Source organism: Ailuropoda melanoleuca, chromosome 7 (assembly GCF_002007445.2).
Source record: "Ailuropoda melanoleuca isolate Jingjing chromosome 7, ASM200744v2, whole genome shotgun sequence".
Classification (NCBI taxonomy): Eukaryota; Metazoa; Chordata; class Mammalia; order Carnivora; family Ursidae; genus Ailuropoda; species Ailuropoda melanoleuca.
Window position 1 is genome coordinate 60627055 of NC_048224.1, and position 20641 is coordinate 60647695.

Sequence of the window (20641 nt, forward strand, 5' to 3'; positions counted from 1 at the left end):
CCCTTGGTTGAGCAGTTTGCTCCCTTGCAGGGCTATAGCACCCTGATGCCCCCCGTGACTGGTCTCACTGGTAGGGTAATGCCGAATGTCTCTGTCTTACGAAGCATCCTTGGACGCAGGTGATCAGGTGATCAGGTTGGGGTGGGTTGTTGTTTTACCCAGGACGACTCTTAGGGAAGCCCACCAGGCCATGTGCGCTCAGGCCCAGGGGCTCAGCTTAGCCCCCTGGCCCCTGGGGCTGCCCTTGGTCTCCAAGTTGGGGCCTCTAGCAGAGGGTGGCCATGACCTTTCCTGTGCAGTGTGACCTGATGGGAAGGAGCCCTTCCTGCTGTGGGGCGCAAGGGCTGCCCTGCGGGACCTTGAAAGTCAGGCAAGGGGACTCGGCGGGAATGTGTTCCAGATACCACAGTAGGAAGGTGAGCCGAGTCAGGGCAGCGAAGGCATAGGGTTTGTGGCAGAAGGACTGGGGCTGGCAGAAGTCAGGTTGGATGGGCCTTCCGGGCCGGGCTCAGAGGCTTGGCCCAGCAGGAGCTGTCTCGGAGGCTCACAAAGCAGGGAGGTGACATGATTGACAGAGCTCTGCTTTGTTCCGTTTGTTGCAGGAAAGGAGTGGAATGTGGTTGGTTAATGGTGGTGGTGTGGGACAGAGGGGAAGTCAAAGTTGGAGGAAAATGATGGTTCTTCTGGTCAGATGATGCTCTGGTTTGGACCTCCGACCCCCTCTGCTCTGGAACATGGCAATAAGATAATAAATACATCTAGAAATTAAAAGGACCCAGCCAAGCCGAAAACAAACTGTGGGCTGGAAATGGAACAGTGAGGAGAGGTGCAGAGAGCCGGGCACCTGGGATGTGGTCTGGGTGCGGCAGGCAGGCTGGACATCAGAAGCATCCATGTGCGGCCTGCCTGACTTGGTGCTGGGGAAGGTGTATGGCCCTTCGAGGAGCAGAGGAGCAGAGATGAGACAGGGCGACTATGGCTGGAGGAAGCCGAGGCGGTTGCAAGGTCAGATGGCTGGCCAGGCCAGGCCTGCACCTTCCGTGGGTGGTGCTGGGCCGGGGCTTGAGACCCCAGGATGGGAGCTCGCTCTTGCTTCTGAATGGGGCTGGAGGGGGTAGGGCAAGTGTGTGACCAGGAAGAAAACAACATCAGGTCTGCTCATGGTGACCATGCAGACTGAGGCTTGGTGAAGCTGACCCCACTGAAGAGGGCCAACAACGTCTGCAGTCGGAAGGTGAGCTCACTCCCAAAGAAATGGGAATAGGACAGCAAATGCAGGTGACTGTGCACCAAACGTGCTTGGAATCTACACAGTGCTCGAGGAAGAATTTGTAGCACAGAACACAAAATTACGAAAGAAAAGTACCTGAGAACCAAGGATAGGTTAACATGAAAAAGAACTAAGTAGAAATCCTAGGAATGAAAAATATTGCTATTTAAATAGAAAAGTAAAGTGTAAACTACACCCTGGACACGACCTAAGAAAGGGTGGGTGAGCTGGAAGACGTGGAGGAACTTGGGGGTGAAGCTCCCGTGTCGGGTGAGAGAGAGGATGCCAGCACTGTTCCGGGCGAGTCTGAGGGTGTGTGCTCGGATGGTCAAGCAGGATGAGCACAAGTAATGTCAAACCTAGATGTGTTGTGATAAAGAGAAAATCTTAAAAACAACTCTAGAAAGAGATTCTCCACGGAAGAATGACAGTCTGATGGCAAGAGGGTCAGGGAGGGAACTTTGAAAGCCTGCCAACCTAGACAACCCAGAGGTTCAAGTACAAGGGCAAACTGGACACATTCAGATGCAAATGTGGACAGTTACCAGCTCCTGATTGCCGAAAGCACCGCAGATGTTCATACATTTAGTAAAGCCAATGAATTAGAAGAAAAAAATAATATTACACCAACCCAAGAAGAAATTAAAGACTTGAACTATTCCAGAAATTGAATGATTAAAAATCTGCCTACCCTAGCCACCATGTTCTGATAATTTTATGAGTGAATTCTACTAAGATTTAATAAAGACATTATTCCAATTTTATGTAGATGACTCCAGAGAAAACAAAAAGAAGGTACCTGGCTTGCTTTATGAGACTAGAATAACCTTGATAAAAAAAACCCATAACCGAACTAATATGAGTCCGCTGCTTGGTGCAGGGGAGGATTGTCGCACAGTGGAAACTTTAATTTTTTTTAATTTTTTATTTTTTATAATAATATTTTTTATTATATTATGTTAGTCACCATACAGTACATCCCTAGTTTTTGANGGGGGAGGATTGTCGCACAGTGGAAACTTTAATTTTTTTTTATTTTTAATTTTTTATAATAATATTTTTTATTATATTATGTTAGTCACCATACAGTACATCCCTAGTTTTTGATATAAAGTTCCATGATTCATTACTTGCGTATAAAACCCAGTGCACCATGCAATACGTACCCTCCTTAATACCCATCACCGGTCTATCCCATTCCCCCACCCCCCTCCCCTCTGAAGCCCTCAGTTTGTTTCCCAGAGTCCATAGGGAAACTTTTATTTGCAGTAAATAAGGAGATCACAGGGAATAACTTCCAAAGCCATGACTCCCCATATGGGGATAAGTGGGTTCCTTCGATCTAGGGTTCAGATGAATATTCAGAAAGGGGAGTTTTGTCAGTGCATATAGAGGTGGGCGTAAAGTCACACATGGCTACTCAGGAAACATGCATCCTATGTTATGCTAATGGGGTTTGTGCTGCTCCGTAGAAGGTCTTCACGTTAGAACGAGGCAGAGTAACTGCCCACGCTGCATGGCCTACCTGCACAGGTGGGAGTCAGTGACTGAGCTCTTCCCGTTGTGTTCCTCAGAAAAGATAAGGTGAACATTCATGTGAAGAAGAAGGGGGGGTCAGTAGGAGTCTTAGGTCATGATCACACACACAGAGACAGAAGGGAAGTAATGACTAATCAAACTAGATATGCTTATAAATTAACAAATTATCTTTATGATCAACTGGAGTTTATTCTAGAAATGCAAGGTGACTTAATATTGGAAAGCCTATTGATAAAATTCATCATAGCCAATTAAGGAAGGAAAAAAACATGTGATCAGAAAAAAACATGTGACTCCAGCAAGTCCGTGGCACAGAGTGAGAGGGCAGGAAAAACAAGATTGGGAGATTTGTTCACTGTGGAGGCTGGATGATAAGAACACGGGGATTCAGTTCACTCTGTGTATGTCTGAAGATGTGCACAATACATTTTTTCTAAAAAGATAAAATTACATGATAAAACCCAGCACTCCTTTCAAGTAAAAACTCTTAGCAAATTATGCTGGTATCAGTGGTCTTAGTGCAGTAGGACAAGAAAATATGAAACACAGTTTCTCAGGATTGACAAGGAAGAAAGAATATTCACAGCTAAAATATTTGTATACACAGAAAACTCAAGTGTTGTGATTGGAGATGGTATGGGACAATTTGATTATCTGTAGAGCAAAACATGAAATTGGGTTCCTACTTTGTTCCATACTTGAAATCAGTTTGGACTGATTAAGACCTCAATGTGAAAAGCAAATCTGAAATTTTAGAAGGATGTACAGGTGTGTAATGGTACTAACTCAAGGTAGGGAAATCCTTCTTAAGAGATAAGAAGCACAGATCATAAAGGAAAATATTGACAAATTTGACTGCTAAAATAGAAATTTCTGTGCATCAAAAGACACCGCGAAAAGGTTTTTAAAAAAGTTATAGACTTGGAGAAGACATTTCCACAGTATTAGAATAACCACTGAGGAGTTTGTTTCCAGGACATATCAAGAACTTCCACAAATTAAAGACAAAAGACAAATAATGTCATAGGGAAAGGCAGAGAGTAAACAAGCATCTCATAGGAGAGGAAGTCGGGCTGACGAATAAACCTGTAAGAACTGTTACCAATGTTGCTAGAGATGCAAATTAAACCCACCATGAGACAACCTCTCCACCTGTCAATTTAGCAGAAATTAAGAAATCTAATGTCAAGTTTTAGAGAAGATGTGGAGAAATGGGGATTCCTTTATGCTATTGGTGGGGTTAGTAGAACCACTGTGAGTAGAAATGTCATAAAATCTAATAACTAGAACTCACATACAAGTGGTTCCTGTTGTGGGTCTGTGCTCTGAAAGTCTCCTGCCCAATTGCACAAGGAGATGCGTGTGAGACATCATAGCAGCATTGTTTATAATACCAAAAAAACTGGAAGTCACCAGAAATGTCCATCGTCTCAAGAATGGATAAGAAAAGTGTGGTATTATCTGTACAGCAGGAACATGAATGACCTAGAATTAAATGTGTTAACATGAACAAATCTCACAAAGATAATATTAGGCGAAAAAAGAGTAAGATTCAGAATACACAACATATGATACTATTTAAATAAGGATGAAAACATGCAAAACAATAGTATTTATGGCATCCACATAAAAGCTTGCATGGGAATGATAAACACCGGATTCAGGGTGCTGTGCTGCTGGGAGGTGGGCTGGAGGAGTTCTGCTCAAGGGGTGCCACCTCCCTTTGAATGCTGTGGTTCTCAAGCCAGGTAGTGGGTACACAGAGGGTTGTTAAAAATTATTCATCACTCTTTTCTGATTGTTTGATATAGTACATAACTTAAAAAATCAAAGGATACAAAAAGATAAACTAAGTAGAAATCATCAAAAAGAATGCTGAAATAATATTAACATCAGCCAAAATACAAGTGAAGGGGGAAAAGCTTCCGTAAAAATAAAGTATGTTATGTAACAACAAAAAGAAGGCAGCAGTCATGACCCTACATGACCCTAACAACATGGCCTAAAAATATACGGAGCAGCAACTGACAGAAGCACACGGACGTCCACATCTTACAAGAGCTTTGTAATACATTTCTACCAAACCATAGGAGAAGGCTGAGGTCTACGGAACTCTGCACCCGCCTGAGAGCAAACAAAACAGTCATCACTTGGGACACATAGGACATTCACGGAAACGGAGCACTTGTTAAGTCACCCAGGAAATTCTTACACATATTGAAGAATTGTCACCCTATCGAGCACATTTTTGATGTAACGTAAATAAACAAACCATGTGTAAAAAGTTATTTAAAACCTTCCCCAGATTTGAAAGCTGAAGGACCGAGGTAAATAAGACATCACAACAGACTTTACAAAACACTTAGAGGTGAGTAATGACATCAAAACTTATGGACTGAGATGGAAGCAGTGCTTAGAGGAGAATTTATAACCCTAAATGCAACCGTCAAAATGAAAGAAAGACTGGAAATAAACTGGTGATGTACTTGTCTTAAAAACCTAGAAAAGAGAAGAGGTAAACCAAAGAAAAACTGAAAGCAGGAAGAAATGGTTAATAAGCAGACATTAGTGACATAAAACTAAAACACCAGGACAACAAAATCATAAAAAGCTTGCTCTCAGGAAGTCTAATATAGTAGACAGCATCTCAGCAAGACCGGCCAAGACAAAAAGCACAGATGAAAAGTGTAGCCTGGAAGGGGGGCGTATCTGCAGGAAAGGAAGAGATTGTTTTAAATCCCGAAGAATATTATGGCCAGAGATTTGAAAACTAAAATGAAACATGCACTTTTATAGGAAAATCTCAAACACATAAATTAGCTCAAGAAGAAATTAAAACCAGGACAGCTTTCTTACCATTAAAGACAAGGGATCTGTACAGCTCTTTTGCTGCCCTGGGCCTGGCAGGTGTAAGGTGAGTCCTACCAAGTGCATAAAATTCACTTGTGCTGCCGAACACAAGATCAACATACAAAAAATGTAACCTTCCTATGACCTAATGATTCGATTAGAAAATTCAATTAAAACGAACTATTTCATTCCAGAGGCAATAAAAGCTATAAGGCGCCCAGAAATCTACAAACAGTGTGCGAGACTTGTACATGGAATTGTGACTTGTTATCACACATCTGGGGACACAGGGGGTGTATTTATAACGGGGAGGCCTGGAAGTGGTAAAGGCGTCTGTTCTCCTAATTTAATCTCTTGGAATTCAGCATATTGATAATGTGGAAGGGTCAACGTCCAAGAATCGCCAAGACGATGCAGGAAGGAGGGGGTTGCCTCACCATGTGTCAAGAGTTTCTACGAAGCTGCAATGGGAGGACTGTGAGGTATGAAGACCAAACACGGAAGAACAGACCAGAGAAGGCAGAAACGTGGCCAGGCTAGGTAGGAAGCTGGCCGTAGGAAGAGGATGGGTACAAGATATTGTAAAGTCGGTCTGTGGAAACTGGCTTTCCACTGGGGAAAAAAGTCGATCTTCACCCCTGTGCATACACAGAACAATAACCACAAACTCCAGTCGGATCAAAAACCTAACTGAAAAACCAAACTTTAAAATGGTTTGAAGAAAATACAGAAGAATATTTTTATTGCCTTCTAATGGAGAGGAATTCTTCGACGCATGGCACTTTGTCATACACCAGAAGCCAGCTGTGAGCACTTCCAGTGGTCCCTGCAGACGGGGCGAGAATGCGCCAGAACACGCACGAAGTCTCACAGTCAGGGCGAGGAAGACGAAGCCCCCAGAATGCGAGGCGGTCGAAGAGGCCCCAGAGGCCCCCACCTGGCCAGCTGGCCCTCACTCCTTGGGCGGGAGCACCTGCGGTGAGCCCGTTGGAAGCCTCTCGTGAAGTCAGGGTGTAAAGTCAGATGCTGCCTGGCCATCCCAGCTGTGGGCAGACCTTCAGGTGCGCAGTGAGACTCGGTAGCGAAACCCCGGGAAGAAGGAAGGTGCCAGCCAGGAGGCGTGTGGGTGGATGGCCTGAAGGGATACTGTGTGGTGGGGGACAGGCTTAAGTGGGTTTGTGTGCCTCGTGTGGATAGACTTCAACGATACGGTACTGAGTGAAGAGAGCAAGCTGAAGAAGGGTGTGTGTGGTCTGATGCCTTCCTGTGAGTGTTTAAAACACGCGTGGTGTATTTTGTTTACAGATACCTGTGTGTTGTGTGAGTGGAACTCTACTGACATGGTTCCTCACCAGGTGTGATTGGGGTCGTCTGTCGGGAGTGATCACGGGCAGTGGGACCTGATGCAAATGGGACAAACGTGAGCAGTGTCCATTTTGATTGGCGGACACATGAATGTCTGTGACGTCCTCCTCTTGTACTTTTCCAAAAATACAGTAGCAAAGAGAGACATGTTTCCCAATGGGGCAAGGATTGCAGTTAGCCACCCTCTCTGCTGGACCCACTGTCTCCTAGACTGTAACATCATGTCCTAGGCAGCTCTGGGAGTGCGGAGTTCTGCCTCCCCTGCCTGGCCCCATTTCTCCAGCTCATTGCTACAGTTCTCCTCCTCGCCTTTGCTCACCTTTTCCTTTGGCTTGGCACTCCCTTCCATTTTGGGCCAAAAACCTAGAACATATTCATCTTTCGAGGACTGACCCAACTCAGCAGCCATGTCTTTCCGGAAGTTTTTCTGAAGGACCGTGGGCCACCTTGACCTCTAGAAGCACCATCATCTAGAAACCTGTGTGTGTGTGCACGTGTGCCTGTTGGCTCTTGGGGCGCAGCCGTGTCTTGGCCCTGAGCGTGCTCATGTGTGTACATGTGGGTGAAGGTGGCCATGCGGGCGTGCCCTGTGGTGCTGTCCCTCCACAGATCCTAACAGGAGAGGACTGGAACGCAGTGATGTATCACGGGATCGAATCGCAAGGTGGAGTCAGCAAAGGCATGTTCTCCTCCTTTTACTTCATTGTCCTGACGCTGTTTGGAAATTGTATCCTTCTTTGGGGCTGGGGTGCAGTGTGGTTAGTGCTTGGTCTGGGCCTGCCTCTCCCTCTTCCCCCGGGAGGACAGATACGAGACGTGCCTTTTCATCAAGTTTCGTGAACAGTGCAGCCCCTCCCTCAGGGGAGCTGGCTTAAGTCTGGGTGGTGAATATTCTCCAGGCAGCCTGAGCTTGGGGGGTCCGGAGGCTGTGGGGCCGAGGATGATGGAAGCGCAGGTTGCACGTACGGTACCCAGAGGGGACGGCACGGTCAGTGGCGGGCTCGGGAGGGTTGCCACGGGAAGACATGGGCTTTGAACGCTGACGGCAATGGGTTTTGTTTTGCTTTGTTTTGTTTGCCCACTTTAACTCAGTAAATAAATTTGGGCACTGCTGGAAATATCATACCTCTAGAGAAATACGAAGCAAGGTTTCCTGTGGTGGGTGCCTGCTGGGCTTGAGTTTCAGGCCCTCGTGATGGGAGCGTGGGCCTGTGGGGTCAGGGAGAGCCCAGCAGCTTGGTGGCAGCTCTGCCTCAGGCAGGCCACCTGGGAGGAGGAGGGTGCAGGGCTCATGACGTGGGGGGTGCTGAGGACCAGGAGAGGCGAGGCGTGAACGTGGCCGCACTGCTCAGGAGGGCAGTTCAGGCTGAGCAGGAGCACTCAGGTTCTCAAACTGTTCTGTACACCAGAGTCCCCCAGGGGTGGTTAACGCTCAGGTTGCAGCCCACAGGCGTGATGCTGACATGCTCCCCTGTGAGTGCTGATGCTGCAGCCTGGGGACCCCACTTTGAGATCCGCTGCAGTAAATAGCCCGCAGAGCCTGGAGACAGACCTGAGCGGGCCATGCACCTCTGGGAGTTGACCTCTCCCACACTGACCTGCCGGCTCTGCCTTATTTCCCTGGAGGCACACCTGGGCACGCGACCCTGTTTGCCCCTCCTTGCCCCCACCTTGCTGGCTCTCGTGCCAGCCTGTGACCTGTGACCCTGCAGACCTTGTTCTCTGCCTCCACTCGCCCCAGAGGGACCACGCCCTCTGTCAGCCCTGTGTAGTTCAGGTCTTGGACCGCAGGGCAGGGAGCCCCACCTCTGTGGGGGCTAAGCAGGAGCCCCAGGAAGGAGGGGTCAGGGGGCTCCGGAGGGGCAGTGTTGGTCTCACTGTGTAGCGGGTGGTGGGACTGGGGGCTGGCTGACAGGAAACCCGGAAGTGGCAGCCAGGTTGTCGGAGAGAGGAGGGGCCTGCATTGACCTCAAATGGTGGGGGTGGGGGTGGGGAATAACGGCTGTCCAGAAGGAGGTGCCGCTCCCCGAGACTGAGCAGGGGCCTGAAGCTCCTGCCAGCTTATTCTGACCCTGCGCGGTCAGGCCAGGTGTGTCAGTGGTCAGGCCTCGTGCTAGCCAATGGGAATCGTTCCCTCTGCCTCTGTGCATCTCTCTGGCTGGGCCCTGAGCTCTCCAGGTGTGGGAAGGCCTCTGAGGTGCTCGTGGCTGTGGTTAGTGTGGGCAAGTGGCCCCCAGCCTCAGTGTCCTGTCCTCTGGGCTCTGCTGGAGCCCCAAGCAGCCTTGCCTATGAGGAGGTTCCCTGGCAGGTGGCTGGCCTTGAGTCTCGGGGTCATCTCCCTGCCAGACTGGGTCCCGACCGGCAACGGTCATCGGTGTCGGCCTCAAACAAAGCCCGCTGCTGCTCAGGCCTTGCCCTGGCAGGAACAGCTACAGCCTGGCTTGGGGAACGGGGGTGAATCCCCAGGCCTGTGGTTAAAGAGTGCAGTTCTAGGGTTCTGACTGGGGTGACGTTGGCCCCAGAGGACACTGGCAATGTCTGAGAGGGTTTGGCTGCCTTGAGGAGAAGGTGCTGGTGCACCCAGATGCTGGGCAGAGGCCAGGGCTGCCGCTCAGCCCCCACAACAGAGGGCGACCTGGCTCCACATGTCAGCACCGCCAAGGAATGAGATGACTGGGGAGGGCCCGGGTCTGCGGGAGCAGCGCAGAGTGCGGGGAGGGGATGGTTCTGGGGAGGTGCTGTTCTGAGGTGCCCAGGAGAGGAGCTTGTGGGAAGAGGCGGCTCTAGCCCCGGGAAACTCGAAGGGACTCAGGTCAGTGGCCTGAGCTGGAGAAATGGCTGGCTGTGCAGAGAGGCAGCAGCCCCGGCAGTTGGGCTAGGCTGGGTCTGGGGTGTGAGAGGGGTGAGAGGGGCAAGGGGGCTTGAGGGGTATGTGGCCACCCAGGGAAGGAGGCTGAAGGCTAGTCAGGAGCTGGGGAGATGGGGCCCAGTTCTCCATGGGGGATGCTGGGGTATGACTGTGGGAGACGGAGGGTGGGGGCAGAAGGGTTCCCTTCCTTAGCTGGAGCCAACCAGACACTCTGCTGAATGTCTTCCTGGCCATCGCCGTGGACAACCTCGCCAACGCTCAGGAGCTGACCAAGGTACGTGCGTAGGGACACCGCCGGCAGCCCAGGAAGAGCAGAGGGCGGGGGTGTGGGCGGCAGGCGGTGTCGCTCTGCATGAGTCCAGAGAGCCGTGAAGAGGGCCAGGCCAAGGTTAGAGACTCATGTGACCGCTGTCTGGGGGGGTCCTCTCAAGGTGCCACTCGGGTGTGGCGGATGATATGGAGGAAGCGTGGGAGACGCCCCGCCGGGAAGGGCGGCCGAAGGGAGCTAGAGGGAGGTGGGATTCCCTGTGCTCGTCCCTGGGCGGTGAGGGGCCCCTGTGGTCAGGCTTGAGTGTGCACGGCTGAGCTCGGGCGGTCGCTGGGCAGTTCCGTCCTCAGATGCCGGGCCTGGCTGGCGCCTGGAGGAACAGCGGCTCCCCCTTGTCGGCTTGTCTGTGCCTCAGCAGGGCAGCCTTTTCTCGTGGCAGTGCCCAGTGGGCGGCCTCTAGTAGTCATCTCTCATCCTGGAGCCTGGTGGGGGACGTGATTATACACGTCTTCCCCTGTGGTTTCCTTCCCGATGACACAGCCCCCTGCCTGGTCACCTTCACCCTCAGCCATGGACGGTGCAGCTGGGTCTCCTGCTGCTTTGGCCTCAGGCTTGTGCTTTGATAAACCCTGGCTCCTAGTGTGGAGGGTCCCCTTTGCCTGGTCAGACCACCTGCAGCAGAAGCCCCGTGTGTTTGCTGTCTTGGCTGAGCATGTGGCCTGTGTGAGCACCTCTCCGTGTGCATGCCTATGCACATCCCCGTGTGTGCCTGGTGCATTCCAGCCCTTACCGTCTAGCATGTCCCGACTCTCAACGCCGTGTCTGTTCTGGGGCTGAGCCTGATTCAGGCCTTGCCTGAGGAAGGCAGGTGCAGGACGCGTCTGCAGTCAGCACAGGGGCAGCTCTGCCCTGGTGCTTCTGGCCGTGCACGCCCCGCTGCTCCCACCCTGCTTTCTGGAAGGACTGCTCCAGGTGGAGGCAGGCCTATTCGTGTGTCTTCCTTTGCTGCTGCTCAGACTTCCTCTTCCCCCGGCCCAGGCCTGGGCTGTGGTGGTTCCTGTGTGTATAGATGGCTCCCTTGCTCTGGCCGCTGCCTTCTGAGGACCTGGAAGTCCCACTGGCTTGCTCATTTCTATGTCAGCCAGGGCCAAGACTGGGCTTTGCCCTCTAGGAGTGGCTGGAGAGTGATTGTTCTTGCTCCTGGCTGGGCTGCTGGGGCGGGGGGTGGGGAACCCTACGTCCACAGAACACCTCTTGTTGTCAGGATTTCTGGGACCGCGCGAGCTGGGGGTGCCCAGGAACATTGATGGTCTGGGCACCAACTGTCTTGGGGCAGGGTGGGCTTGAACTTGAAGTTCTCACTGTCTATTCAAGTTGGGCTATGGGTGAGGACACACCAGGGAAGCGATGTCCTTGGGGCCCCGTCTCCATGCACAGACAGCCTGTGCGGTGGCCCCTTTGGGCCAACCGCCCTGATTCGGGAATTCCCTTAACTTGGAAGTCGGAGCAGGTGGAGGCCTAGCTGTGTCAGGCTGTCGGGCGTTTCCTGGGCCGGCTGTCCTTCCTTTACGTTTGCACAATGTGTTACGGCATCACGTCCTTTTCAAAGTGGGAATGAAGTCAGTGGAGTTTGTTTGCAGAAGCTCACCCTCTGCCCTGGAGAGCTGTCGACCGGGACGGCGTCCACAGCCCGAAGGACCTTGACAGGGGTGTTCTGTGCTAGATCGAGCTTGCCTGCTCTCTTGGGCCTGAAGCTTGAAGACGTTTGCACTATGGTGGGAAATCTGCGGGCAGCTAACAGGGGTCTTAGTTTTTGCTATTTGGGGACCTCTAGGGGAAGATTTAAGGACATTTTGGGCCACATTGGGAATGTCACCTTCCATGGAAGCCAGGTGGGCTCAGGATTGGGGATTTTGGGGAAAGAATGGAGGTCTCGGCAGTCTAGCTGGATGACATGGAGGCCTTAGTTTCCCTCCATGAGCCCATGGGCTCAGCCCAGGGCTTTTCATCCAGATCCCAGGAGCAGAGCCTTTTGGGTTTGCCAAGTGACAGGGGTCAGGGCCAGAGGGTCTGCCCAGATGTCCACTCCCCTTCGCATAGAAGGCAGAGGCAGGGCAGGATATCTGCACATGTGTCAGAGAGCTGTGGGGCCCTCCTCAGGAACTCGGTGGTGAAGGGAGCACAGGCACTGCAAATGGCTATCCAGGTGGACACAGGGAGGGACTTTTTACAGTTACAGCTGGGGACAGGTAGACACATGTGACCTGATGGGTCCAAGTAGGAAAAGCTCAAAGGTTAGGAGGTGGCCCTGCTAGACCCACTCCTGGTGACAATTCCTGTGACCAATGCTGGGCCGGGACCTAGCCTCAGGGAACAAAGACCTGCCCCTTGCCTTTGCTCACAGCTCTGGGGTAGAGGCTGACTTTGTTCAAGTGGGACATGTTCTCCTGGGGTGGAGGGGCAGCAGGTGGGAGGGAAGGAGGGATGGGTTTGCATTTTTACTGCGCCAAGTCGGAAACGCTGTGGGACAAACATGCAGGCAGCAGCTGGGTCCCTGTGGCCTGAGCTCACAAGTGGGGTGTAAGTCACCAGCTGTGAGCACCCTGGGAGATGGCCCATGGCAAGAGGTGTTGAGGCAAGAATCTTGGGGACTGTTGCCTTGAGCAGCAGGTAGAGAAGGGGGTCCCTGAAGGCCACCAGAGAGCTTGTGTGGAACCGGAGCTCAGGGCTGGAGCCACTGCCTGGCCCGCGGTTTCAGAGGGCAGGAAGGACTCAGAGACCACGGGAGGAAGAACTGATTCGTTGGAGTAGACGTGCACTCCCAAGGCTAGTTGCAGCCTTCTGTCTGTTCAAACAGGACGAAGAGGAGATGGAAGAAGCAGCCAACCAGAAGCTTGCTCTGCAAAAAGCCAAAGAGGTGGCTGACGTCAGTCCCATGTCCGCGGCGAACATCTCCATTGCTGCTGCGTAAGGCTCTTGGGGGCGGGTTGCAGGGCGGCGGGGCTGCTGCCGAGTCTCGTCTCGCAGCCGGGCCCTCAGCAGGACGCTTCCTCGGGGGGGCTTCCTCCCAATCCCTTGTGTTGGCCGGAGCTTCTCAAGACACAGCCGCCTCCCTGCCCTCAGGAGCTGTGATGTGAAGGAAAGGCTCCCCTCCTATAGGAGCCTTTGAGGAGAGGGTTCACCAGGGAAAGCCTCCATGGCTTCTCCCAGTTCGAGCCGGAGCAAGGAGTGGCAACGCATGGCCCTCCCATCGTGGGTGGGATTGGCTCTGACCTACTTCTCAGCACTCTCGGGTCACTCCAGGGCCCCTCGCTGGACAAAGATTGTGAGTCCGAGGGAACGTGTCAGTATGTCTGTTTTGTACTCAGCTTTTTAGGAATGTACTTTGTGAGCCAAAAGATTCTAGCTGGTACTTCAGCAGCCCAAGAGACTTAATGCAGTTTCCCAAAATGTCTTCAAGGTTTCAGTATGGGGACAGAGGTCAAGGGGAAGCCTTGATGATGACAGAAGTTGAAGGCAGGCCCAGGCTTCCGTGGGGAGACTGACTGGTCACCCCAAGGTTCAGCTGAGCCTCAAGGCACATTGTGGAGCCTCATTTGGAAGTATCAGGGGCTTCAGAGTTGGGACAGAGTGCCCGGCCCGGGGTCAAGGGTGCAGTGTGCTGGGGGAGGTCACCTGCGGGGGGCAGGGAGGGATGGGTAGGAGGGAGGAAGTCTGGCCTGGTATCAGGGTGGCCGTAGAGAGAACAGAGGAGCTCTCCTTCTGTTGGGGCTCACTCTGTAGGCCAGGCTGAGCCCCGGGAACTGCTGACTTGTCTTCGGTGCCACGCCCACTCCACCCCACACCTCCCGTTTCCCGTGCTGATCCAGCCGGCCTTCCTCCCTCTCCCTGCTGCCCGGAAACAGCCACAGGTACATCTGTGGTGACACATGCGTCCGTGCTGCTGAGTGTGTGTGCCGGCAGGTGGATGAGTTTGCTGGGAGTGTGGGATGCAGGTGTGAGAGAGTGCGTGTGTCTGCGTGTGTGTGAGTGTGTGTCTGCACGTGTGAGCGTGCACCACAGCAGCCCTGTTCTTGTCTGGCAGTCACCAGGGTGATGGCCTGTTTTCTAGGAAGGCCTTTGCAGAGGACCTGCCCCTAAGCCAAGCCAGAAGCACTGGCCTCTGGGGGAGAAGAAGCTAGAGGAGGCCACAGGCCCGTAGGGGGCCCGGGCAGGGATGCGAGGGGCCTGCAGGAAGCCCGGCAGGACACAGCAGCCATGACTCAGACAGCTACTGGGGGGCTTGGTGCTCACTTGTCTCTGTGTTTTGTCCGGCCGGTTCAGGGACTTGGTCGGCTTGGTCCCGGGCTTGCGTTGAGGAGGTAGTGGTGACCCGGCAGGTGGCCCCTTCTCCCGAGCGTTGTAATCTGCTCTAGCAGAGGCAGTGGTGAGCCTTGGACTTACTCACGGGCCTTGTGGGTTCCTGTTCAGCATTTGCCTTCTGTGCTCGTGGACGTGAGTGCGTTGTCCCGTGGGCCCTGCACCTGCCAGAGCTCCCTATGCCTTAGGGGTTACAGCAGGGTGTCCATTCCCATCGGGGCTGAGACCTCAGAGAGGCGGGTGCTGGGGCCTTAAGCACAACCATGGAGAGCATGTCAGGCCACCAAGAAAGGTCTGGATGTTCTTCCTCTGCCCCTGGCCTCGTCTGGGGACACTGCTCTGCAGGTACAAGGCTGCAGAATGGCACAGCCAGGCCCAGGGCGTATTACAACACCAGCTGTTGACCTGAGCGCCACCTTGGTGCATCTTTTCTCCTGGGTGGAGTCCCTGGGGATGCACAGGTGTCCTGCCTCACAGCTTGGTGTCGCCTCGTTCCTGTCAAGCCAGCCTGGGGTGTTTGCAGGCGTTGGCCTCTGTGTTCCCCCTTCCTGGGCTAGCTGTGGGTCCTGCAGGTTCTCCTGAGATGCAGCTTTGGGCCTTTGTCCCCTGTGGCATGTCCTCAGTCTGCCTTTGTCGGGTGGCAGGCAGTCTGATGTGGTCGCTGAAGACCCTGCACACTGGACCAGGTCTGAACGCCTGGGCTCAGAGCTCCTGGTGTCTGTCTGTCCTGTCTGTCCGTTGCCCCCCACCCTCCCAGCTGTTTCTGTTCTCCCGGCGAGTTGTGTGGGGTGGATGGGCAACGCTTGCTTCTTCCCCACTGCTGGGTTGGGGTGAGAGTAAGGCCCCTGACCTGCTCCCTGCAGCCATGGGTGTGGTCGGTGAAGCGGGAGGACTGGTCCAGATGTTCTCTGTGAAGCCTTGGGTGCAGAGGGGCCCTCAGCATCCTTGGTGCTTGAGACGCTCCCCTGGGCTCTGTGCAGCTGCACATGCCTGAGGGGACGGGGGCGCCACGCCTCTTCAGAGGGCTGTCCCTGTCCCTTAGGGCTGGGCTGCGTCCTCGGGTGACGGCCATGTCAGGCTCCTGGGAGGGAAGAGTTGCTAAGGTTGGCATGGCCCTCCTGGTTCTCTGCACTTGGTCACCCTTCTCCTCACCTGGACCTCTGAGCGCTGCTGCACACACTCACTCCGTCCCATGATTCAGTCCCCCGACACGCCCTGTGACACATGCTCACGCACATCCACACTCATCCTCACGTACCATACACGCACTCTCACCCTGTCGCACACTGATTTGCACACCCCTTCTCACACACGCACTCGCACACACCCACACCTGCACCCACGCCTGTTTGCACCCGGGACCTGCAGGTAGATGAGTTGTTCCGAGCTCCTCACAAAGGTGTGTAGACTTGGCCTTGAGAAGGAGGTGGTGGGAAGCCACATGGTCCTCCCCTGGGGAAACTACCTTAAAGGGGAAGGATGATAGAGATTTTTGCTTTCTCTGTTGGTTTTGCAAAAGCTTCCAGAAGGTCACTGGGGAAATGGCTGGAGTACACCCGAGGGAAGTGGGTTGGTGACGTAGCCTGCATGCCCCTGTGAGGGTCACGGTGAGCCGGAGGCACCTGGGTTTAGAGCCTGAGGAGCCAAGGGGTCAGGGGGGCTGGGGCAGAGCAGGGTGGTCAGGCAGCAAGGCTCAGGTGAAGCCCAAAGGTAAGGTGTCTGCGTTAGCTGGCTTTGCTCCATCTCAAAGCAAGGCAGATGCATAGGTCATCCCACTACGGCCCCATAGGAGTGGGACACCAAGTGGCAGGGGAGAGCCATTTGGAATTTAGGGACACACGGTGTTGGCTCTTTCCAACCCCACTGGCCTTCGTGGGGCAGAATGTACTGAGCTGTAGTGCATGGGCCCCCAGATCGCAGCTTGTCGTCTTCCAGCGCTGGTGGGGCGTGCTGTGTTCTCCTCAGTGTCACCGTTCGCCAATGCTCCTTCTTTCTCAACCTCTCTTTTACCCCGAGGTCTCAGCTGGTGCCCACTCTGACGGAAGCAACCCCGGCCTCCTGCCCAGATGCACACTGCAGCCTGCGCCCTGACCTGACGTGGCTTAAACGTGTTCTGTGTCCCTTAGAACCCTCTGTGGTTTTCTCACTTTTGTTTTGTTCTGTTTTTTGCATGTGCAGTTTTGTAAAGCACACTCGAGGTGCTGTGTCTCGCAGCTCATCTGTCTCCAGCGTGAACTCACCGTGAGTTGCTCTGCTACGGTACCCACCTGTGGCTTTGTGGCAGCTATGTGCGAACACCTCCCTCCACTCCTAACTGCTTTTCCACCTCAAATCACTTGCTTCAGGGGCAGCTCCAAGAAAGCCTTCTGCAGCTGACGGGGGACGGTGGGCATGCTTCCCGACGTTCCCAAGTCCTGCCCGCAGGCGTCAGACTCTCTGAGCTCAGCCCCGCCCCCCGGTCCTCTTGTCTGCTGTCTGTCCACGTGCCGCGTCTCCTTGTGGTTCCCGTGAGCTATGGTGCTCAGTAGGACTCACTGAGGACATTCATGGGGTCCTCCTGCCCCATCCCTTTTTGACTCGGGAGGGATGTATCTGTGACCCTTAGGAAGTTGTCCTAGCAAGAGCAGAGCTGCTGTCTCGTGTCAGAGCAGCCAGAGCCTGAGGTAGACCCACAGAATCCCAGCGTGTCCCTCTTGGAGGTGACATCAGTCTGACAGGGGAAGTGGTCCTGGGGTGCTTGCCTCCAGGGGCTTCCTCTCAAGGGGGAGACCAACGCGGGAGGTGAGAAGTCCCCGGAGCGGCTGGGTGTGCTCAGCGCACCTGGATGGGGGAAGCCAGGTGCCCTCTCTGGGTACCACCTGCTCCCTCCTCAGCCAGCACAGACCTAAGCTGGGCTTGCTCACAAGCACTTGGAGCTGCTGGCTGGTGTTGGATCCGGGAGGACTGATTCACGGGGTGGAGTAAGATGTGGATGTGGGTACTGATGGTGTCATAGTGAGGGCTGCTTCCCGTTACGAACAGCTATGGGTAATTGGCTCTTCCAGCCCAGAGCCCTCAAAGCTGGGCCGTGCCACTGAGGCTCCTTTTTGGGCCCTGCAGGTATGCACAGCGCCTGGGTTGGGTGTGGTTGAATAGGGCTATACCAGCAAGCTGGGGTCAAGACATTGTGGGAGCAGCATCCCCATGTGACTCTGGAAAGAGCCTTTTTAAAGAAGGACTTGGTCTGCATTATTGTCACGGTGTGTCTGATGGTGGCCTGGCCCTCACTCTCGTGTTCTTGCTGCTTGTGAACTCAGTGGAGAGGTGCAGAGTGAGACACCAGGGGTGGCCACACCACTTTATATGCCAGACGGAGCAAGGACAGAACAGCGACCAGGTGGGTGCAGGCCGACTCGGGCGCCAACAGGAAGGGGGAGCCTGGAGCACGGACCCAGAGACGTACCCAGAGAGGAAGCCAGGACATCAAGGGGTGGGTGGGTGCAGACAGTTTCAGGTGGCATTAGGGCCCAGAGAGGCAGAGAGACCCAGCAGGAGCAGGGCCAGGTGGGGCCTAGAGGGGCCACATGACCCAGCTAGTCAGTGTCTTGCTCCCCTGGGAAGTTCTGAGGGGAGTCTGCCAGTCCTGTGGCACCCTCTACTTTAGTGGACAAGTCACCTCTTTGTGAAGCTTAGCTAGTCTGTGGGAGAGAAGGACCTGCAGCTGGGGTCAGGCCAGGTTGAGGGCAGAGCCATGTCATCAGGAGGCCATCCTCACCTGAGCCACCATCTTTATTGCCTGTCTGCTCTGACAGAGAACTGCCCCCCAGGTCTTAGGTGGCTTCTAACACTAACCCTCCTGACCAAAGGTGCTGAGTCCAGGTGGGCGTCAGGCTGTTGGACTGGCTGTCGGCCCTCAGGGGCTCCGATCGTCCATTTCACATGGTTCAGCATTGTTCAGAGTTGGGCCCTTTGTTTTGGTGCCAGGCTGGGATGGGTGCGTCCCCGGGGCTTCAGGTTAAAGTCAAAGACACAGAAGGTGGTGGGTCTGTTGCAAGGTGTCCCCGGGAGCAGGGAAGCACAGGTTTGATGTATCAGAGGACACAGGTCAGGGCCTGGCGTGGCAGTTGAAGGTGTCGGTTAGCAGATGGCCAGAGAGGCCGACACTCGTCCCCCATGCGTTGCCCTGCCTGCCTACCATATGGGCTCCCACGTGACGGACAGACATCGTGCTCTTCTGCTCTCATACTTTTGAGGCACTGCCCTGGAAATGGCTCCTCACACTGGAGCCTGGGCATCCCCTCCAAAGGGGCAGGATTCAGTGTCACACAGCTTGTGCAGGCCAACTGGAGGGACTGGGCCTTTCCCACACTTGGCCACCTCTGTCTTTGCAGGTCAGCATGGTGCCCAGTGGCCCAGGGCCCCGGTCTGGGGCCCCTCAGGCTGTGACTCTGTGCTGTCAGTGCAGCTGGGGTCTGGCCAAGGCCTCACCTCTTTAGATACCTTTTTTCCATTTTGCCTTTTCCTGCGTCTGATTCTGGCTCCGTCAGTGACTTGCTATGGGGCCCTCTATGAGTCACGCCTTCTAGGTTCAGTGTCTTCATCTGTGAAATAGGGACAAGAGGTACTTGTGAGGATTGGATGAGATGGGCATTGCAGCCCACAGTACAGTGTGGCTCTGAACAGTACAGATGCCACCACCACCACCATGGTGGGTCCAGAAACCTCCAGAGGCTGAAGGACGAGACTCTGGCCTCAGATGAGGTTTCTGCTTGACCAAGTGGGACTGGGGTCACCTACTTTGGAGGCCTTATTCAGCACAGATTCCAGAATGCAAAGGGCTTCTCATGTACCCTGGGCTGTGGAGCCCCACATGTGACCATGTGGGTGAGGCTGGAGGGTGGTCAAACCTTTGGTAGCCTGTGAGTGAGGGCTGAGACTGGAGCACAGGCCACTTCTGGTGCTGGAGGGGTCCTCTCTGCCCTGGCGGATGGAAGGGGCGCCTCGTGGAGCCAGGAGAGTGGAGGGCATTGAGGACCACAGGAGGCAGCATGTGTAACCCTAGACCTAACTGCTGGGCTCCTGGGAGCAAGTGGTCACTGAGCCGAGTGACAGCTGCCTGGCTGGGGCTGGCCACCTTAGGGAGCAGTCACAGCTTACCCTTTGCCCCTAATAGGGCCCACTGCCCCTGGCCCCTTGCTCCCTAGGCCTGAGGTTCCTAAGGACCTGCGTCTTCTCAGGGTCTCTCACAAATACCCCTGTCTCCTCCTGGCCAGTGGCTATTTTTCTGGAAGTGGAGATGGAGAAGTCCCTCCCTGGGCAGCTCTGCTCTATGCTGCAGCAGGGCCAGCACCCCAGGGTTGCCGCAGGGGGCTCCCTGCCTCCTGCCTCTTCCTCAGTCCTGCCCCATTTGGACACTGTCCCCCTCCTCTCCCCATGATGGTCTTCCTGGCCAGCAGCCCACCTGTCCTGGAAGCCTGTTTGCCACCTCATGCTGGTGCCTATCATTCCCACTGCCCTGCATCCCTTGGCCAAGAGCCCCCGTACACCTGCTCAAGGGTGGCCTTGAGCCCCCCACCCCCCACCCCGAGGCTGGTGCTCTCACAATCTATGGGATCATGATGGGGTGGGGGCAGTGCTGGATTCTTGTTACCCTGGGTATCCCTTACTTGTTCTGCACCTGCTGCCAGGGGTCCTGAGGGCTCCTGACACCTGTCCTCCCTCCCTCTCCTCCCTGCGTCCACTCTGCCATCCCTCCATCGCTGCGTCCATCTGTGGCTTGCCCTGTGAGGCAGAGAGATCGGAGGGCGGCGCAGGGGGCGGACGCTCACCTCCGGTCTCCCCACAGCAGGCCGCAGAACTCGGCCAAGGCGCGCTCGGTGTGGGAGCAGCGGGCCAGCCAGCTGCGGCTGCGGAACCTGAGGGCCAGCTGCGAGGCGCTGTACAGCGAGATGGACCCCGAGGAGAGGCTGCGCTACGCCACCACGCGCCACCTGCGGCCAGACATGAAGACGCACCTGGACCGGCCGCTCGTGGTGGAGCTAGGCCGCGACGGGCCGCGGGTCCCCGCGGGAGGCAAGGCCCGGCCCGAGGGCACGGAGGCGGCCGAGGGCGCGGACCCGCCGCGCAGGCACCACCGGCACCG

At 54.6% G+C, this 20641-nt stretch overlaps 1 protein-coding gene across 1 annotated transcript in view; it reads left to right on the forward strand.

Moving 5' to 3' along the window:
• Nucleotides 1–20641, forward strand: part of CACNA1B (calcium voltage-gated channel subunit alpha1 B) — a gene marked incomplete at its 5' end in the record, with an annotated part of 170645 nt that overhangs the window by 64541 nt on the left and 85463 nt on the right. Inside the window, 5 exons of the mRNA XM_034663768.1 lie at nucleotides 7634–7751; nucleotides 10100–10167; nucleotides 13019–13128; nucleotides 16699–16761; nucleotides 20345–20635. Coding sequence (XP_034519659.1) covers nucleotides 7634–7751; nucleotides 10100–10167; nucleotides 13019–13128; nucleotides 16699–16761; nucleotides 20345–20635 — 650 coding nt within the window. The remainder of the gene's footprint in view (nucleotides 1–7633; nucleotides 7752–10099; nucleotides 10168–13018; nucleotides 13129–16698; nucleotides 16762–20344; nucleotides 20636–20641) is intronic.